Source organism: Chiloscyllium plagiosum, chromosome 29 (genome assembly GCF_004010195.1).
Source record: "Chiloscyllium plagiosum isolate BGI_BamShark_2017 chromosome 29, ASM401019v2, whole genome shotgun sequence".
In the NCBI taxonomy this organism is placed as follows: Eukaryota; Metazoa; Chordata; class Chondrichthyes; order Orectolobiformes; family Hemiscylliidae; genus Chiloscyllium; species Chiloscyllium plagiosum.
Window position 1 is genome coordinate 29,202,619 of NC_057738.1, and position 19,239 is coordinate 29,221,857.

The following is a 19,239-nucleotide window of genomic DNA, read 5'->3' on the forward strand; positions in this document are numbered from 1 at the left end:
GCAGCGAGACAGAGGGGGTCACGCCAGCAAGGGAGAGAAGGGTTCGCGCCAGCGAGACAGAGAAGGGGGCCAAGCCTGCGAGGGAGGGTTCACGTCAGTGAGACAGAGAAGGGGGCCATGCCTGTGAGGGCGTGGGTCACGCCAGTGAGAGAGGGGGGCATTGCTCCAGTAAGAGAGAGTGGGGAGGGTCACGCCAGCGAGCAAGCAAGCGCGAGAGAGGAGGTTACACCAGCGAGAAAGAGGAGTTGCGCCAGCGAGGGGGGGGGGGGGGTTGTGCCAGCGAGAGAGAGGGGTGGGTCTCGCCAGCGAGAAAGAGTTGGGGTCACACAAGCGAGAGAGAGAGAGAGAGAGAGAGAGAGAGAGAGAGAGAGAGAGCGAGAGCTCACGAGAGAGAGAGAGAGATCCTGCCAGCGAGGGGGCTGTCATGCGAGGGGGTGGGGGCGCAAGAGAGACTGTGTTCTGTCAGTTTGGTCTTCACTGTTGTGTCTATTGTTACACTTGAAATTGCCATTTAGGTAAGATTTGTTCTTTCCTCAACAGAATATTCCCCTCACTGTGATTTATAAGGCCCAGGACTGTATATCATCTATTCCTTAGATTACTTCTCTTAGCCCTTTCTATTCTTACAATAACCACAACTGGGTTCCCCTTGTTCCTTATCTTACACCACACCTACCTTCTGTTGTATTTACAGATCACCCTACACCATTTTCAGTGTGATGCCACCACCAAATACATCTTCCCACCCTTTAAGCATCCTGAACAGACCATTAAATCTGAGATACCTAAGCGAAATAGCTGTGTAAATGACTGGGTTTTCTTTTCCAAGTTTTTGACTGAAAATTTATTAGTAGACAAAGAAGAATAAAGCAAAATCCATCATATGAAAATGCTTTCTAATATTTTTAAAATAATTCTTTTAGCTACTTTAAAAAATCTTGAAAACAAGAGCTACTGCTAATGCTGCAATCCCTTGTAAATCTTGTACGAAAATACAACACTTAACAATGCAATAATCAGGTGGTTTAATGAGCTGTTAGATTCCACCATAAGTACTCACCCAAATTTGTGCACAAAGCCAACAGTGTAAAGAAGACAGATTTAAAAACTTTATATTCAACTGAAACACTCCAAGTGCATAAGAAAATCAAAGTATTTTCACTATAAAAAGCAAAATTATACATGCTATCTTTTAATAGCAATTTACTTGGCAGATCTTAATCTGAAATAGGCTAGGAATCATAATTTCTGAAACACTTCCTATTAAGGAAAAAACTCTGGATGCTGAACTATTACTTAAGAATACACCAGTATATCTCTGCCCACAAGATTCAAATCAGTTTAAATTACCCCTTAAAACTCCCAAACCAAGAGTGGTCCAAATTCTTGTAAAATATTTTAAAAATTAAGATAAATATTATTTGTTAACAGTTGCACATTTTTACAAATGAATGGAGTGAACTATTTCAGTACTTACAGGAGTTGGACTGAAGTTTTCAAGAATGCTTGCAAGTAAATCTGGGGAAGACATATCCACAGACAGGCCAGAAAGGCTAAAAAGAGCAGAAACACGTTTAATCTTTTACAATTAAAACTATCACAAAAGTTTTGGATTTCCCCGTTGAACTACACATTACAGAATTTGCTGGCAGGGTGTGTAGAAATAGTGGAGAGAATTAACATCACCACTTTTCAAAAATCACCTAAGTCTCCCTAATTCTACTTGCTCCAGTCAAAAGAACGGAGTATTGGCACAGAAATCATGCTGAACTAATCATTAACTGGTCTAAAGTGTATGCTAACAAGCAGTCTGCCACGAGGAAGCAAAGAGTACAGAGTTGAGTGGAAGACACATCTGTATGTCATCTTCATATACATAAAGGTAATCTTATGTCTTTGGATGATATTGCCGTCCGTTAGCATGCAAAGGAGGGATCAATATTAGATACTTCATGAACACCAAAAGGCAACAGTGAATATGAGAAGAGAGTTATTCATGGAGATGCTCTAGCTGCAATCTGATACACACAAGCATAATCAAGTAGTCAGTACCACTCAGCAGAATAATGGAAGACAGGCCTTGGACAGTGATGGTAGTGTCAAACGTGTTAAGGCTTTAACAGACCAAATGCTGTGGCAGGGTAAACAACCATTTGACAAGGCTTAAACATTGACTGTAGAAAAAAACAGGCATAGATTTGGGAGCTGAAAATCCAAACAAAGTCTTTGGAGAAGAAAGGGAGATTGAAAGCACACTATAGTTTTCAAGGAACAGAGAAGATGAACTTGCATTTTTAAGGTGGGGAAATTGACTGATGACAGTACTTTCAATCGAGGAAAGAAAACATTCTGTTGCATTGTTTTATAACAAGCTATTTGTTTTTCTAAATATATGCAATATGTAAAAATTATTGTGGACAACTTGTGGGCTCTTCAGATTTTATTCAAATAAATAAATAGTTTGAAAACAGGATTTTTTAATTGAATGATGATCTTATAATTATCACAGAAAATTTCTAAATATTACACTTTTCATCCTTGACTGTATTTTGATAAAGAAGTTAAGAACATTTTTTGAAAATAGTCAAGAAAGAATGTGCATAATCTCAGGATATCACGCAGTGCGGTACAACCAGTCAAGTACTTTGAAGTGCAGTCACAAATGGTAACTGAAAACATGGCACCAGTCTACACAGTAACGTTCACAACCAGCAGTACAAGAATATAGTCAAGTAACAGGTGAAGGATAAAGGTCACCCAAGTCAACAGAGAAGAACTCCCCTTTCCTCAGAGTAATAGTAAGGACCTTTTATTACACACACTTGAAGTGGCAGATAAGGCTCCAGAGCAACATCTTATCTGAATTATAGGACCTCCAAAAGTACAGATCTGCTCTGGAGCGTCTCAAATTTCAAATGAAAACAGTATCTTGATGTATATTTTTTAAAAATGTAATGGTCACAACTATTCTCAATAGAATAACAATTCTGATGTTAATTATTTACAGCAAATTTGTAAACTTACACAAAGAATGCATTGTTGACTGAAGTATGGAAAGCAAAAACAAATTGAAAATATATCCAAGTATTACTATACTTACTGCATACTGTCCGAATCACCATCAACTTTAGTACTCAGGTACTCCAATGAATCAATAAACGCCTTTAAGATAAAAACAAATCACATTACTCACATATTAAACTATTACTTTGTGTTCTCATAGTATGAATCTGATTCGACTTGTCATTCTTCCGTAAACAATTAGCCCCTTTTGGGTTATGAAGAACAACCCATTGTTCTCTTAAAAATTAATTGCAGACACTGGTGTTTCTCAACCTTAACATGCTGGATTTTAATTTTGGATAAATACTCATTAGTTTCTAAATGCATTTCAATTATTATTTTTAATAGATGTATTCGTGTTAAAAATCAATATTTGTCAGTAGCAATATAGATGTCTCTATATTATGTGTACATATATGTGCGTACATAAGTAATGCTGCATTGTTACACAAATGCAGAATTGTTAAAAATGAAAACTGAACAGTTATACCAGTTGCTGTTTTGACACTTCAGGTACTTTATTAAATTGTCTTCAGTAGCTATTGTGAGATAATAAAGGTTCAAATAATCTATGGAGAGAAACTCATCTTGGTTAAACCCACTTCTTAGATGATGAGTTGCAAAGTGGGCGGCACGGTGGCACAGTGGTTAGCACTGCTGCCTCGCAGCGCCAGAGACCCGGGTTCAATTCCCGACTCAGGCGACTGACTGTGTGGAGTTTGCACGTTCTCCCCGTGTCTGCGTGGGTTTCCTCCGGGTGCTCCGGTTTCCTCCCACAGTCCAAAGATGTGCAGGTTAGGTGAATTGGCCATACTAAATTGCCCGTAGTGTTAGGTAAGGGGTAAATGTAGGGGTATGGGTGGGTTTCGCTTCGGCGGGTCGGTGTGGACTTGTTGGGCCGAAGGGCCTGTTTCCACACTGTAATCTAATCTAATCTAATCTAAAAGTCACGTTGAGGTTTTACAGGATATTGGTGAGACCTCTTCTGGTCTACTTCTGGCTGCCCTAATATAAGGATATTATTAAGTTAGAGAGGGTTCAGAAGTGATTTACTTGAATGTACTGAGAACGGAGGGTTTGAATTATAAAGACTGTTTTCCCTGGAGTAAGAGGTAATTGACAGGTGACCTTATAAAGGTTTATAACATCATGAGAGGCATGGGATAAGGTGTATAGCAAAGGTCTTTTCCCGAGCATAGGGAGCTCAAAATTACAGGGCATAGGTTTAAGCTGAGAGGGGAAAGAGTTAAAAGGCACCTGAGGGGAAACTTTCTCCACAAAGAGAGTGGTTCATATGTGGAATGAACTGCCAGAGGAAGTCGTAGTTGCAGATACAGTTGAAACATTTAAAAGACATTTGGAAAGACACACGAATGGGAAAGGTGTAGAGGGTTATGGGCCAAATGCAGGCAGGTGGGACTAGCTCAAACCTTCCAACACCAGCAACATCCTTGTAAATATTTTGGGTACCCTTTCAAGTTTAACAACATCTTTCCAATAGCAGGAAGACCATAAAGATGCTGTTAAACTTGACAGGGTGCAGAAAAGATTTACAAAGATGTTGCTGGGGTTGGAAATAAAGTCCTTCAAATAACTTTACCTAAAATGTAGCATTATACAGCACTTAGTCCCAGACTTGGTTTTTATTTTCTAACATTGAACTAACATAACATTGGTAATATATGCAAATAATTCATAAAATTGGAAAATTCAGACAATGAATCCAATATGAAAAGATATCATTTACTTAGCTATTTTTAAACATTTCTACAATCTAACAGTGAAAGTAAGCAAAGAAAAGGAATGTAAAGATTAAGTTACACATAAAATTTCCAAATAGATTAGCTGGCGGTGAGAGCATCAGTGATGCTGGAGGGACGGATAAAAAGCACACCTTCTAAAGCTTAAATAATTCTGTATCTGAAGAGTTCAAATATCTTTAACATCTACTCACCTTCATAATATTAATGGAGAGTTCATATACATGTTGCTGGTTCTTTTCATGTTGAAATATCTGTAATAGAAAGTAATTACTGCTGTGAATTTTCAATGTATGACATTGAAAATTTTGTATCCATCACATGACAAAATGCATTGTGCACACCACCAAACAAATGCAAGCTTAAGCAACTGGTTAACAAATGAGGTCAAAACTACTCTACATGAGACTATTAGTGTTGACCATGTTACCAGTCAAGTATTATCCTGTTACATTAAATTACAGCTGTGCTTGCTGACAGCCAGAAGCATGTGCACAACATTGTTATCTCAAATATATATAAATAAAGTGAGAAATACATAGATACCTAATCATTAAAAAAATTATGTTACATAAATAAAGTATTAATTGAGCAGGATTTTTATTTTAATTTTTAAAAAACATTTTCAATGTTGTGCATTTGGAAATAAATTGGCGATAAGCATACACAGTCATGGGATCGTTGGTGTCAGCAAACATATTAATTCTAAAGGTCATATACATATTGAGTCAGATGCACCCGTACAGCTCCAAATCTATTCAGAACACACTGTCAGAGGCTGTTCCCAACATTCCAAGTTCAAATATAAATTTGTGACCTTTCCTAATGCTTCTATATTTTCCTACAGAGCTGATAATGTCAAATTCTGCTTTCTTATACATTTTGTTGAAAACATATCTAATCAATTTTCCATTTTGTTAGATATACATTAGTGCTGTAGTTGTATTGGAATAATATACTTTGGGGCGTAACTAGCTTTCGAGCACACCTTCAGCACTATATTCAGGATGTTGCTGTGACCCACAACTGTTAATGTTTGTCAGTGTCATGTGGAGTGAATCAAATTGAAGACTAGTCCCTGTGATGCTGGGGGTTTAAGGAGAAGGGTTTTTTTATTCATTCGTGGGATGCTGGCTTGACTAGCTGGGTCAGCACTTATTGTCTGTCCGTAATTGCCCTTGACTAAGTGGTTTAAAGCTGCGTTCTTAAACTGCTGCAGTCCATTTCAGATTGGGATGGATCTTTCATTCAGCACACTTTGTTGAAGATGGTTGAAAGTCCTTTTGCCTTGTCTTTTGTGTTACTATGCTGGGCCCCGTCGGGTGTCTAGAAAGTCTCTAATCTCCGCATTAGTGTTCAATTGTCTGCAAATGTTCACAATTGCATATGCCAAACCTGATTCAGTGGTTGTGGGGTCATTTAGCTATGTCATGATGCTTTCACTATTTAGCATAGTTGTAGACCTGTGCTGTTGATTCATCAAGTTGGCTTTTTTTTTTTAAAGTTATACCTTGCGCGATCATTCCTCACTGAAACCAGGCTGATCCCCTGATAAGATGGTATTTTATTTTTAAAACTAACTTCATTCATTAAGTTTGCATATGTGCATGTCAAAAAATTTGAATTGCGGATTACAGAAAGTGCAATAAATTTCACCTTTTCTCTATCTACCATTGTACATTTTCTGGTGCATCTTCATTGCACTTCCACCATGGCAATCATTTTGTTCTTCAGGTAAAGGAACCAAACTGCACACAGTATCTATGTGCAGTCCAATGAAGGTTTTATATAATTGAATTAACACTTTACTACTCCTATACTCAAAGTGATAAAAGTTAACACTCTAATAGTCTTCCTAATTAGCTGCTGCATTTACAGGTTAGCATTTAGTGGTGTATTGGCAAGGCTAGCCAGGTCCTTTTGTACATCTACACTTTCTAACCTCTTACCATTTATGCAAGCATCTACACAAGTATTCTTCTTACCAAAGTAGATAATATCATCTTTTTCCTCATTACATATCATCTGCCATGTTCTTGCCCACACACTAATTCTTTCCAAATACCTTGAACCTTTCTACATTTCTCACAGCTCACATTTCCACCAGTTTTCTGAAATCTGTGAAGCTGGAAAGATTACAACTGGTCCTCATGTCCAAATCATTCACATATATTATGAATAGGACTTTATGAAAGGCATTCTGAAAATCCAAGTACAGTATAGCATATTCACTAACTTACTGACTTTTATCAAGTTAAAAATCATACAACACCAGGTTATAGTCCAACAGGTTTAATTGGAAGCACTAGCTTTCAAAGTGCTGCTCCTTCATCAGGTGGTTGTGGAGTACACAATTGTAAGACACAGAATATAAACCAAAGTTTACAGTATGATGTAACTGAAATTATACACCGAAAAATACCTCGATTGTTTGTTAATCTCTTATCTGTTAAAATGACCATGTTGTTTTACTTCTAACAGATAAGAGATTAACAAACAATCGAGGTATTTTTCAATGTATAATTTCAGTTACATCACACTGTAAATTTTTGCTATAAATTCTGTGTCTTACAATTGTGTCCTCCACAACCATCTGATGAAGGAGCAGCACTCCGAAAGCGACTGCTTCCAATTAAACCTGTTGGACTATAACCTGGTGTTGTGTGATTTTTATCTTTATACACCCCAATCCAACACTGACATCTCCAAATCATTACTTTTATTACTTCTGTTCATAATATCCTTAAAACATTCATACAGGGATGATATGAAGAACTCATTAGATACTCATTAGATCTTAGCTATTGTATTGTGTACAGTTCTGGATGCCACAAGGTTCAAACGTGATTTTCAATTCAGAAAACTATGCTGACTATGCCCAATGAAATAAATATCTAAATATTCATTTATCACGTGTATTATAACAGATTTTAGCATTTTCCCAAATACCGATGTAAGGTAACAAGTCTTAAGTTGCCCATTTTCTGTCTCCCTCCCTTCATAAATTATGAGGTGACATTTTTTATCTTCCAATTTTTAGGTATCATTCTAGAATTTATAGAATTTTGGATGATTAACAATGCTATCTCCATAGGTACCTCCTCTATCACTCAGGTTTAGAATGTCAGGTCCTACATTCTTACCAATCTATAGTCCCAGTTATTTCTCCAACACAACCTTTTTACTAACACTTTTTTATTTCAATTTTTCATTTTCTATGGACCTTGAATTTTGGGTGAAAATTGTTTAGTAACTTCTTCAGTGATCAACTGAAGAAGGTGGTATTGCTCAGAACAACTGTTTTGTACATTCTATGACATGTAGCAAGATCCATCCTTGCTTACAGGTAGAACCTTAGTGAAACTTGATGTTTGCATATCTGCATTCTATACAACACCATGACCTGATGATTAGGTTCTCAACCTGCAATAGACAGAAGTTGCTGCTCCCACATGCACAATTTTTATTTTACCACACCAAACTGCTCCTTCTTGTTTTTAAAGCACGTCTCCCAGCCCTTCAAAATCTGGTCTAATGGTAACACCAAAGTGAGGTATATGAAAAGACATGAGGTTACAGAGTTTGGCAGAATACAGTTCTGTTCTTGTTTGAGCTGCTCTGTCTGTTTTGAATGTAATTTAATTGATATCTGCACAGAGCAATTGTTAGCAAAAATAGTGAATTTACAGCATGAATTACCATACCTATACTTAATATTGCACAATATTTCAGATTTTTTTTTCATATTCATTCATGAGATGTGGGTATTGCAGGAAAGGCCACCACTTATTATAGATCCCTAATTTGCCCTTGAGAAGGTTGTAGTCAGCTGTCTCCTTGAACCATTACAGTGCTAAAAAGTAGTCCATTAGTCTGATTGGAAGCAAATGAAATTGATATATCCTTCACACATCATAATTATACTTCTTAAATAAAACCAGTTATTTCTTCTTTATTTAATTGATTTTATGCAGCAACCAGGAATACACAATCAATCAATCAGCAATTTTAAGAACGTATTCCCTTCTAATTGACAGTAATATATGTTTAGCTTCTAAATGACCTCAAGATGTACTTATTTACAATAACTAGATCTTAAAGGATAGTCCAGGGACATTCAGCTCCACCTCAAGGGATAGAATAGTATAGTTATATTGCACTAAGCTCTGGTTGTACAACAACAACTGCACTTCAAAAGGTATTTCACTGCCTTTAAAGCACTGTGGGATGATCAGTGGTGGTGGGAGACATGAACTTTTATTGGCCTTTTTAAACATTTCTGCTTTGAATTTCTTAGGGACAGTGATAGTTCTTTTTGTAATTACTACATTAATTACTCTCCATAAGTTTATGGCACAGTAATAATTAACTACACAATTAACTATGAGCTTGCTTTGCTTTAGCATGGTTCTTTAGATCACTGTTCAATCACCAAATGGAGCAGTATCTGCATGGAAAAGGTGAACATCTTAGTTAATTTGACATACAACATGGAAAGGGAAAAAGTAATATGAAAAATGACAAGGTATTTCTCAAGGGATTTCTCCAGGTATGCTTCAATATTTTGGAAATACTAAAGGGAAATTACTCATCAAAGCATAAAAAGTAATTCAGAACTGCAAAACTTACATTGGTTTCTCCAGGTTTGCAATCTATGGTTTCTTTAAGACTCTGTAGAGTTTGCACAACATGATGTTCAAATTGAGCAGGCTAGAAAAAAATGCACAGAATTTCATCATTTAAACATTACAATGTCTTAAATTTAAGAGACAATTATTAACTATTAAGAGGTTAAAAGGTAGCTCAAAATACTTCTGAATCTTATTGAAATATCAGGCTAATAATTTATCTACATTTTAAAATAATCTAGCCTTGACATTTCACCACTGAAACCAATAGACTTTGGAGCTAAAATCCTGAATTTACCTTTATACTTAAACTGCTCCTAAAATCACGAAACCAAAATAAATTACATTAAAATATTGACTGCTTTTATTTTTTTTAAAAAAAGACTACTATATAAATGTGGGGAAAAACACTTTTGATGTGTTTTGCTGCTGCAATCTGGGTTCTCCTATTCACAACTGTGACTAAAATCCAGGTTATAGTGTGTGATGGGACTATTTTTACTTGACATTAAGTTACAACAAAAATCATACCTTCACGGATCTTTTAACAATACCTATACTTCTTACTGAACACAAAATTGCCTATGCTTCCAAGTTATTTCTGTCAACGGTTTTGCTAAAAATTTCAGATTGTCTTAGGCAATACACTCATTCCCCTCCAATATTGCTATTTCTGTGCAAAAATCATCTCTCAGTCTTATTTAATGTCAGTACACAGAATAACGATGAACAAATTATTGCATCACATTAACAAAGACATCAGGATCTAGCTATGCTTTTTGCATAATTTTGTGTGTCTAGGTGACAATTAACAGACATAAATGCTTACACAATTTTAATATAATACAATAATATATAACTTTAATCACAACAATATTGAATAAATCAGTAATGAATGTATTTTTGAGGAAAACCAATTTAATACAATATGCACAATCCTTGTGAAATAAGTTCTACAAAAGCCTCAACAAAATATGTGGGTCACCAATTTAATAGAAAAATTAACATAATGGTGTTCAGTTGAGTAGTCACATTCATGTAATCAGAGAATGAAATTGACAAAAGGAGGAAGCTGAGAAAACACAAGAGAATGTGTGGTACAGATGCTATAAAAGGTACAAAAAAAGAAAGAACAGATAAAATGAGAGACCATTCAAAACTCTGAAAGACATTGACCCTAAAAAGTCAATGGCCAGACAGTTGTTACTAGAGATGCATGTCTGGACCACATGTAATTCTTTACACACAGTTAATTCCGAGGGAATTGTCTGGGAAATTAAAAATTCCAATGTGAAAATCTGCTCTGCCTGAAACCCTCCAAGAAAGCTCCTTAAAGTCAGAGTTTGGAACTTTCTAATTCACTTAACTTAATTATTACTCAGGAGAAGATAGAGGATTAAAATCTGCTCTAACTCCTGGGGAACAATTAAACTGAAAACCTTATTCACCACAGACCTGGATTCTCCTTATATTCCCCCAACTATACCCACTGAACTCTGGAAATCTCTGCCTACTGCTGACCCAATACCACCACACCCACCCCCACCCCAGACGGAACACTATCCACTTCACAAGCCAGTCCGACACTCCACCCAACTTGACCCAACATACCTAGGCTGACACACCAGCCCACCCACTTACCTCTCACTGCACCCAACCCCCACAACATCCTGGTAGACTACCACCTTGCCAACTGACATGTCACTCTACCGCTATTGTGGACAATTCTTTTTACTCTGTTGTGGTCAAACTGGCTTTGGGACCTTTAAACAATTTACATTGTGAAATCTGGCAGCAAGTGCTGAAACAAAGGGACATGCCTTGGTCTGTAACAATGCTCCGATACTATGGAGACTTCTTTCCAGTTTCCCCTGATGGAAGCAATTGTGACAGATCAGATTGAACTCTAGCTGGAAAAATCACTGGCAGTGTAATAGGTAACATTAAAGAGATTATTGTCAGTGGAATCTGGTCCCTCTGGGCCATTCCTTTGAAAAACTACATTCAACTTTTATTTTTAATCAATAATCAACACTATTTTAATCTACAAGTGGAGGTTTAAAATAGTCAGACATTCATTACTAACCAAAGAGGTAGTCCCTTCATTGTCAACAATCCAGTCTTCTTTTTCTGCAAGCCTCTTTACATCTACACAGAGTATGAAAATAAAGATTTGTTTCAGTTTGAAAGATAAATGTCAATATGAGACGAGATTAATCTGTACCGCAATTTCAAGAATTATAATTTTCAATGTAACTGACATAAAAAAGTCTTGCATTTCCTTACCAAAACATCTTTAAGGTACACATCTAGAGAAGGTAAATAAAGGTAAAATCACCAATGTCCTACTGGGCCATAGGGCTGCTCTCTCATTAGAAAGAAACAACTGATGGTGATTTAATCAGAGGGTCACCTTGCTTCAGGCAAGAGGAGAGATTGAGAAGGAGAATCCTTCTTGGTAACCTCAGCCAGTGCAGAAGTGAACTCATGCTGTTGGCATCACTCTGCATCACAAGACAGCCATCCAACCTATGTTCAAATTTAACAATAGTATAAACAATACCATTCTAATAAGACCAAAAATTTATGTACACCAACTTTGGAGAAAACATTTCCACTTCATTTTATTCTACAAGTGAGACAACTGTAACTGTTTTAATTCCTGTAAAAAATCTTTTGATTACATTGCTATGGAAGTGTTTCCATTACTAATATTCTTTGAACACTCACATCTAAAGGATTGTTGAAGTTAGTTTATTTGATGTACTGAGATGATACCAAGACTTATTTTCTTCTAAAATGACCATGGGTAGGACACTGTGGAACACTTCCAATTAAAAAAAAATCTCTTACTTGTAATCACATGGTTAAGCTAACTACGGTACTTGAATGTATTCAGTGGAAGCCACATATCTGAGTTTATGGATATCAGTAGTGTGGATATTTCATATTTTTATAGAGGTAAGTTGGGGTATACCCTGGAAAAAGATAGGAACACCACTCAGCCTTGTCACCTTTGTGAGAACCCTCTTGACGATCCTGTGTCAAAGCTGAAAAACCAAATCAGACATTTTCCTGAAAGACTTCCAGAATACTTCCTCATAATATTTCCAGAACTAACTACGCCTGAAGAGATCCCTAGGACAATCACATGGTTAATGAAAACTGTCCATGTCTAGCACATCCATCTGTGAGTACGTGAGTATCAGAAAGATAGACTGAACTCCAGCCAGAACACTTCATATCTTATCCTTTCAGAGTCATAGAGATGCACAGCACGGAAACAAACCCTTTGGTCCAAATCATCCATGTCGACCAGGTATCCTAACCTAATCTAGTCCCATTTGCCAGCACTTGGTCCATATCTCTCTCAACCCTTCCTATTCAGATACCCATCCAGATGCCTTTTAAATGGTCGAGTTGTACCAGCCTCCACCACTTCCTCTGGCAGCTCATTCCATACACGCATCATCCTCTACGTGAAAAAGTTACCCTTAGGTCCTTTTTAAATTTTTCCCCGCTTGCCCTCAACCTATGCCCTCCAGTTCTGGACTCCCCCACCACAGGGAGAAAACCCTATCTATTAACCGTATCCATGCCCCTCATAAAACTTTATAAACCTCTATAAGGTCACCTCTCAGCTTTCAATGCCTCAGGGAAAATTGCCCCAGCCTATTCAGGCTCTCCTGATGGCACAAATCCTCCAACCCTGTCACCATCCTTGTAGATCTTTTCTGAACCCATTCAAGTTTCACAACATCCTTCCTATAGTGGGGAGACTAGAAATGCACAAATATTCCAAAGTTCCTCATGTACTCATCACAACTTTCATTCCAATCTACTTTTGTACCAGCAACAAATTTAGATACTTTATACTCTTCCTGCAATCAATTAGCATAGAGATGAAATAAACAAAATGCTTGGAGATTTCCTTGTGGCACTCCACTCGTTATATCTTTCCAATGTGAACATGACCCATTAATTCAGACTCTCTGTCTTGTGTTTACCAAAGTATCAAGAAACAAACCGGACTGTGATCTTATTGATTATGAAGATGACAAGGGGCTGATGATATCTTACTGAAGAGCAAGCTAACTCCTAAGGATTATGTTGCAAAGTGTAGACACACTTTGAAGAACACACAAGGACAGGGGTTAAAAAGCCAGTTTGAATTTGACTGAAGTGAACGCTCTGATATGTACCATCCTGGATTCAAATCTTTACATGTTATTATAGCCACAATTGAAGAACTATTCTTTGGTTACCTGTGTTGCTGTGAGGAAGAAACCTCTCCCACTCAGAATTGCAAACCACTTAAGATAAGGAATCAGAACATCTGTCATTAACATCTGTCATTGTTTCGTACTGTAAATATCTTACATCCATCTCTTAAAACATAAATATCACAGACAGACAGTAGTGTACAAATGTTTTGCAAGTGGTCTGCAGTAATCTGAGAGATAGAGGTAGGCACATTTGCACATGTGTGTGAAAACATTGCCCCTCAGGTCCCTTTTAAATATTTCTCCTCTCACCTTGAATTTACACCCTGTAGTTTTGAACTCGCCTATCCGAGAGAAAAGACCTTTGTTATTCACCTTGTTTATGGTCCTCATGATTTTATAAACCTCTATAAGGTCACCCCTCAACGTCCTATGCTCCAGGCTATCCAAGCTATCTTTATAACTCAAACCTTCTATTCCCGGTAACATCCTTTTTAATCTTCTCTGCACCCTCTCCAAGGGAGTGATATTCTTCCTGTAGTGGGGTGATCAGAACTGTACACAGTACTCCAAATGTGGCCTCACCAACATCCTGTATAACGGTAACATAACATCTCAACTCCAATACTCAATGGTTTGAGCATTGAAGACAAACACGTCACACACCTTCTTTACCAATCTGTGTACCCATGACGCAACTTTCATTGAATTATGTACCTGACCCCTAGGTGTCTCTGTTCTACAACACTCCCCAGAGCCCAACCATTAACCAGACAAGTCCTACCTTGATTGTTTTACCAAAATGCAAAACCTCACATTTATCTAATTAAAGTCCATCTGCCACTCCTCGGCCCATTGGCCCAACTGATCAAGATCCCTTTGTAATTTTAGATAATCTTCCTCACTGTCTTTTATACCACCAATTTTAGTGTCATCTGCCAGCAAATCTGAAGAACAGGCGTTATAAATGGCTTGAAACATTAACTGTTGTTTCTCGAACTACAGATCTGCTGAGGTTCTCCTGTCCTTCCATTTTCCTTCCTCGTCATATTCTGCCTCCATGTATCATGTGATATGTATACCAGGTCTGAGCCACACCAGGAGTTGGAGTTAGATCTATGATGAAAGGCAGATCTGAGTGACAGTTCCCTATCCAGAAGTTACCTGGATGGGAAACTAACAAGCCAGCCAGCCTTTGTGGATCAGATTAATTTTAGATAAATTCCTGGAGGATGATGTAGTGTCCATCTAAGGGACAATGTAATATGAAACTTTTGGGAGACTTTTGGTTTTGTTAGAAGTTAAATGGGGCATCTCTTTTCTGCATAAAAATAAAAGTTACCTACAAAAAGAGTGTATTTAGTAATTTGTTACAGTAAAAATCTTAAAACAAAATTTTGATAGGTCATTCTTTCAGTTATTAACTGGAATCTAATTTTAAATGTTATCTGTTTCTGTGGTTATTGTAACAATGTGATTAACCAAAGCAACAAACAGGAATTCAGACAGTACTTTAAAAGCTTTAATAATAAGACTTCTATGATTCAATACACATCACGGTGAGCTACATTAATAATGTTTCTGTACCTTTAGTTTATTTAAAAATTTTAAGTGTGCCAATAAAGAAAACCACAGATATCTAAGGAAATTTTTCTAATAGCTAAGCTCTAGCAATGCTCATCCTTTAATACAAATGGCCAAAATGGGTCAGGTTAATCAGGAAAAAAACTATCGTGAAATAGTTTCAAACAGTTGGCAATGCAACGTCACAAACGGACGGTGCTTGCAATTTTTATTTCTGGTAGTGAAGCATATTTACCAAGCACATTGTTTGCATATATACCTATCGAATAAAACCAATCAATATGCTGTATTAGTTTTTAAAACATATGACCAAGGAATTAATTAGGGATTAATCATGTGATTTGTGATCAGAGCATTGAATGTGCGTCTTCTGCTTCAATTTTCATTTACTTACATACTAAATATTTAGCACTGATGTATTTAAAAGTTTCTGCTCTACTCCTTTTGCTTCTTTTCTGCTGCACTTAGACAAGGGATCTCCTAGCAGGTGTTGCCAAATCCAGTATCATAAAATGCTGGAAATATGGTGAAATCCGTGTTTTGGTGGAATTCCTGCTAAAATGCTGGCAAAATTACAACAATGGACAGGAGCCAAGAGAAATTTCCAGTGTTTTCAGAGATCGAGTTTGCTCAGAATCAGCCCTTACATTAGCCACACAGGTCAGGATTCACTCAGGGTCAGGAGTGGGAATAAGAATAGGATAGGAGAAATTAAAAGGTATGTCCTTTATTCTTACCATCAGTTGTCTGCTGCAATGTAATGATTAAACAATGGACTCGTAAATCTAAAATTAGCTCTTGAATTGCTTGCAGAAGATCGTTTGGTATTTCCAGTGCTGTCAAAGACTCATAGTTAAGTCTGTAATTCAATCAAAAATAAATAGATTAGGAATAAAATGAAATCTTAAATTCAACAACAAACTGACTGCATAATTATGACGGTCTGTTCAGTATTGTTTGCAATAAAGTTAAATTAAGTTACAAAATAATATTATCAACCTCAAAGGAACCGAGAATGAATCACAGAAAGTGGAACCCACAGATTTTTAAAAAAGGTGGGGTCATGATCAAGGTTGAACAGACAGTCAAATATGATTGCAAAACATCTCACTCATTCTAATAGAAAGGTGTATTGTTTACTGATGCCGAAGGAAAAATTACAATTGCTTATGATTGCATACTGGTACAATGAAATGGCAAGTTTGCACTTGAAAATTCAAACGGATATCTTTAGCGTGCAGTTAAGCATAGGTACTTGGTAACAAATGAGAATAATGTTCAGTTACTGTTTCTGCATGATTGAGTCCCTGATGATCCAAAACTGGTATCTTTAATATGGTCTGTGCCACAAGGAAAACAGAGACACTTAAAACAAAAGTGATAACTCGAGTTGATTTCACTTGATGCTAATTTAATATAAGTAAATAAACATACTTGATAAATGGTTAATTAAATATTTTGTTTTAATTAATGGAAATTTTTCAAAACAGTATGATAGTTTAAAATAGGCACATACATTTCACACATAACAAATAGCATTTCTAGTTATCACGCATAAAAAATACCGTATATACTTGAGTAATAGTGGATTGTTTTTGACTACATTTTCAGGTTAAATTTATGGGGCCGACTATTACATGGATACTACCTTTGAGGAGCTGAAATTCATGCCCATCAAAACTCATAGCATATTATGAGCAGAAGCCCAACTGATCTCTAAATGAATTTTAAAAAATTATGTTAATTCTGAAAACACAGAGCAGAACACAACAGCCAGTGGTCTGGAAGACTGGGAGCAGAGTGAAACATCTGGGAGACTGGAAGGCCGGAGTGGAACGTGAAAGCCGGCACACTGACTCAAACTGTTAATCTGTTATCTGTGAAGAACTAGGAGAGGGTGCAGAAAAGATTTAAAAAGATGCTACCAGGAATATAAGTTTTAAGTTTTAAAGATAGGTTGGATAGGCTGGGATGTTTACACGACATATACGGAAAATTCCAGATTACTGGCCAAAAGTAGGGATCAACTTTTACATGAGATCAACTATTACTCGAGTATATTTAGTAATCAAAAGCTGAACTGGAATTATTGTCTTCCTCATAGATAGTTTAGAGTGTACAAGATCCTTATATAATACTAAATACTTTCCCTAATTAGATAAACTCCATACATGCGGGGGCTCAGTGGTTAGCATTGCTGCCTCACAGCACCAGGGTCCCAGGTTCGATTCCAGCCTCAGGCGACTGTCTGTGCGGAGTTTGCACATTCTCCCCATATCTGCGTGGGTTTCCTCCGGATGCTCTGGTTTCCTCCCACAACCCAAAGATGTGAGGGCCAGGTGAATTGGCCATTCTAAATTGCCCTTAGTGTTAGGTGCATTAGTCAGAGGGAAATGGGTCTGGGTGGGCTATTCTTCGGAGGGTTGGTGTGGACTGGTTTCCACACTGTAGAGAATCTAATCTAAAAATCACTGGATTTACCTTATACTTAAATTAACAGCTGTTAAATTAACAAACTAAAGGAAGGAAAGAAAGAGGTATTCAAAAATTAATTTAACAATTTATTTTTAAAAAATGAAAAAACTACTGATAGTGTTTTCATGATGATGAAACTGTGTTATGTTCCTAATATTTCTTGTTTTATGAAGTCAAAGTGCTAATAAGTATGTGAATTTTTTGAGAAATATACACTAATGTTCAATCTGCCATGCCACTATCTGTTAATCGTAGCTTCATGCCATTATGTGGAATGTCCTAGCACAGCCCTGTACATATTTCTCAGCAGCTGCATTCAGCAAGCCTCCTGGAGATATAGGAACAGGCTACCTGCCAATGATTAAGTACAGACAGTGAGTTGAGAAAGATTAGAGGGACCGTTGAGAAACTCAAGGGAACCACACTCTCACAGAAATTAGCTTTTGACTGGATAATTTGAAACTGGACCATTGTGGTTCTGCGGTATGAAACTTTTGACATGATCTTTCAAGCCGCAACAGATTCAGAAAGTTAACTGACTAGTGCTGTGCTTGAGAAATGTAACATGCAGCAAAGAATGGGAATGTTATAGTTACACATGAACAAACATTTTTGTTTCCCCGATAACGTAGAGGTTGTCAAAATATAAATTCTCTGCTGTTCATGTTTCAAACTGGAGCAATGTACATGTATAATTTCACCATCAGATAGCAACATCACCCACTTAAAGTCATTGCTTACCTCATAGTATGAATAATGTGGGTTAACCACTGGCCTGAAAGTTCCATTTTTGATTCCCATCCTCCATATTGCCTGAGCTCAACCTCAGCTAGGCTGGATGGAAGAAGAGCTCCTCGAATAAGTTTCACAAGTGAATTTATGATCTCTTGAATCATTTTCTATCAGAACAAAGTATCACTTCTGTTAGTATAAAGGGGTTCTTCTCTCTCGTTTAAAAATAATAAAACAGCTTACTATTAGAAAATAAATAAATTAAATAATTTTTTGTACCTTGAAGTCATTTTGCCGCGATCTTGCATTTTTCTTAAATTTCTCAACTGAACCAGATTTTTCACCTGTCTTTAGTCACAAAATAAAGATTAAGCACAGGCCATAGGGCTAATATGCAAGTACCAATAAGAAAAAAAAGCTACTCCACAAAAACAGAAGCTATTTTCAGAATATTTCATACCATTACTGTACAGACTTAAAATGCATTAGAGTTCTGAAGTAATGCCATAAATCCATAACATTCACTGAACACTTACTGACACCTACTGGTCACTTATTAGCAATTCCAACAGTTCTGTCAACAGTTCTCTCTGCTAGGTATTAATACAAAAGGCACCAAAAAGCAAAATAAATTGATCAGAGCTTACATTGCAGTGTTTTGTTTCTGCTGTTCTGAGGATAAAACATTTTAAATGTAAGAAACTTATGTTTTGAAGGAAGAATTAAACAGAATGGTTCGATATAAATCTAACAGTTTGGTTTATCTCAACCTCA

The 19,239-nt window shown here is 36.8% G+C and overlaps 1 protein-coding gene across 7 annotated transcripts in view; it reads right to left on the bottom strand.

Annotated features, from left to right (window-relative positions):
- exoc2 (exocyst complex component 2) overlaps positions 1-19,239 on the bottom strand; it is a 318,264-nt gene that overhangs the window by 100,478 nt on the left and 198,547 nt on the right. For all 7 annotated transcript variants that reach the window (XM_043719385.1, XM_043719383.1, XM_043719382.1 and 4 more), the window contains 8 exons: positions 18,745-18,813; positions 18,475-18,632; positions 15,996-16,117; positions 11,538-11,599; positions 9,453-9,533; positions 5,018-5,077; positions 3,101-3,162; positions 1,478-1,553 (listed from right to left, as the gene is read on the bottom strand). In XM_043719385.1, the coding sequence (XP_043575320.1) occupies positions 1,478-1,553; positions 3,101-3,162; positions 5,018-5,077; positions 9,453-9,533; positions 11,538-11,599; positions 15,996-16,117; positions 18,475-18,632; positions 18,745-18,813 (690 nt within the window). The remainder of the gene's footprint in view (positions 1-1,477; positions 1,554-3,100; positions 3,163-5,017; positions 5,078-9,452; positions 9,534-11,537; positions 11,600-15,995; positions 16,118-18,474; positions 18,633-18,744; positions 18,814-19,239) is intronic.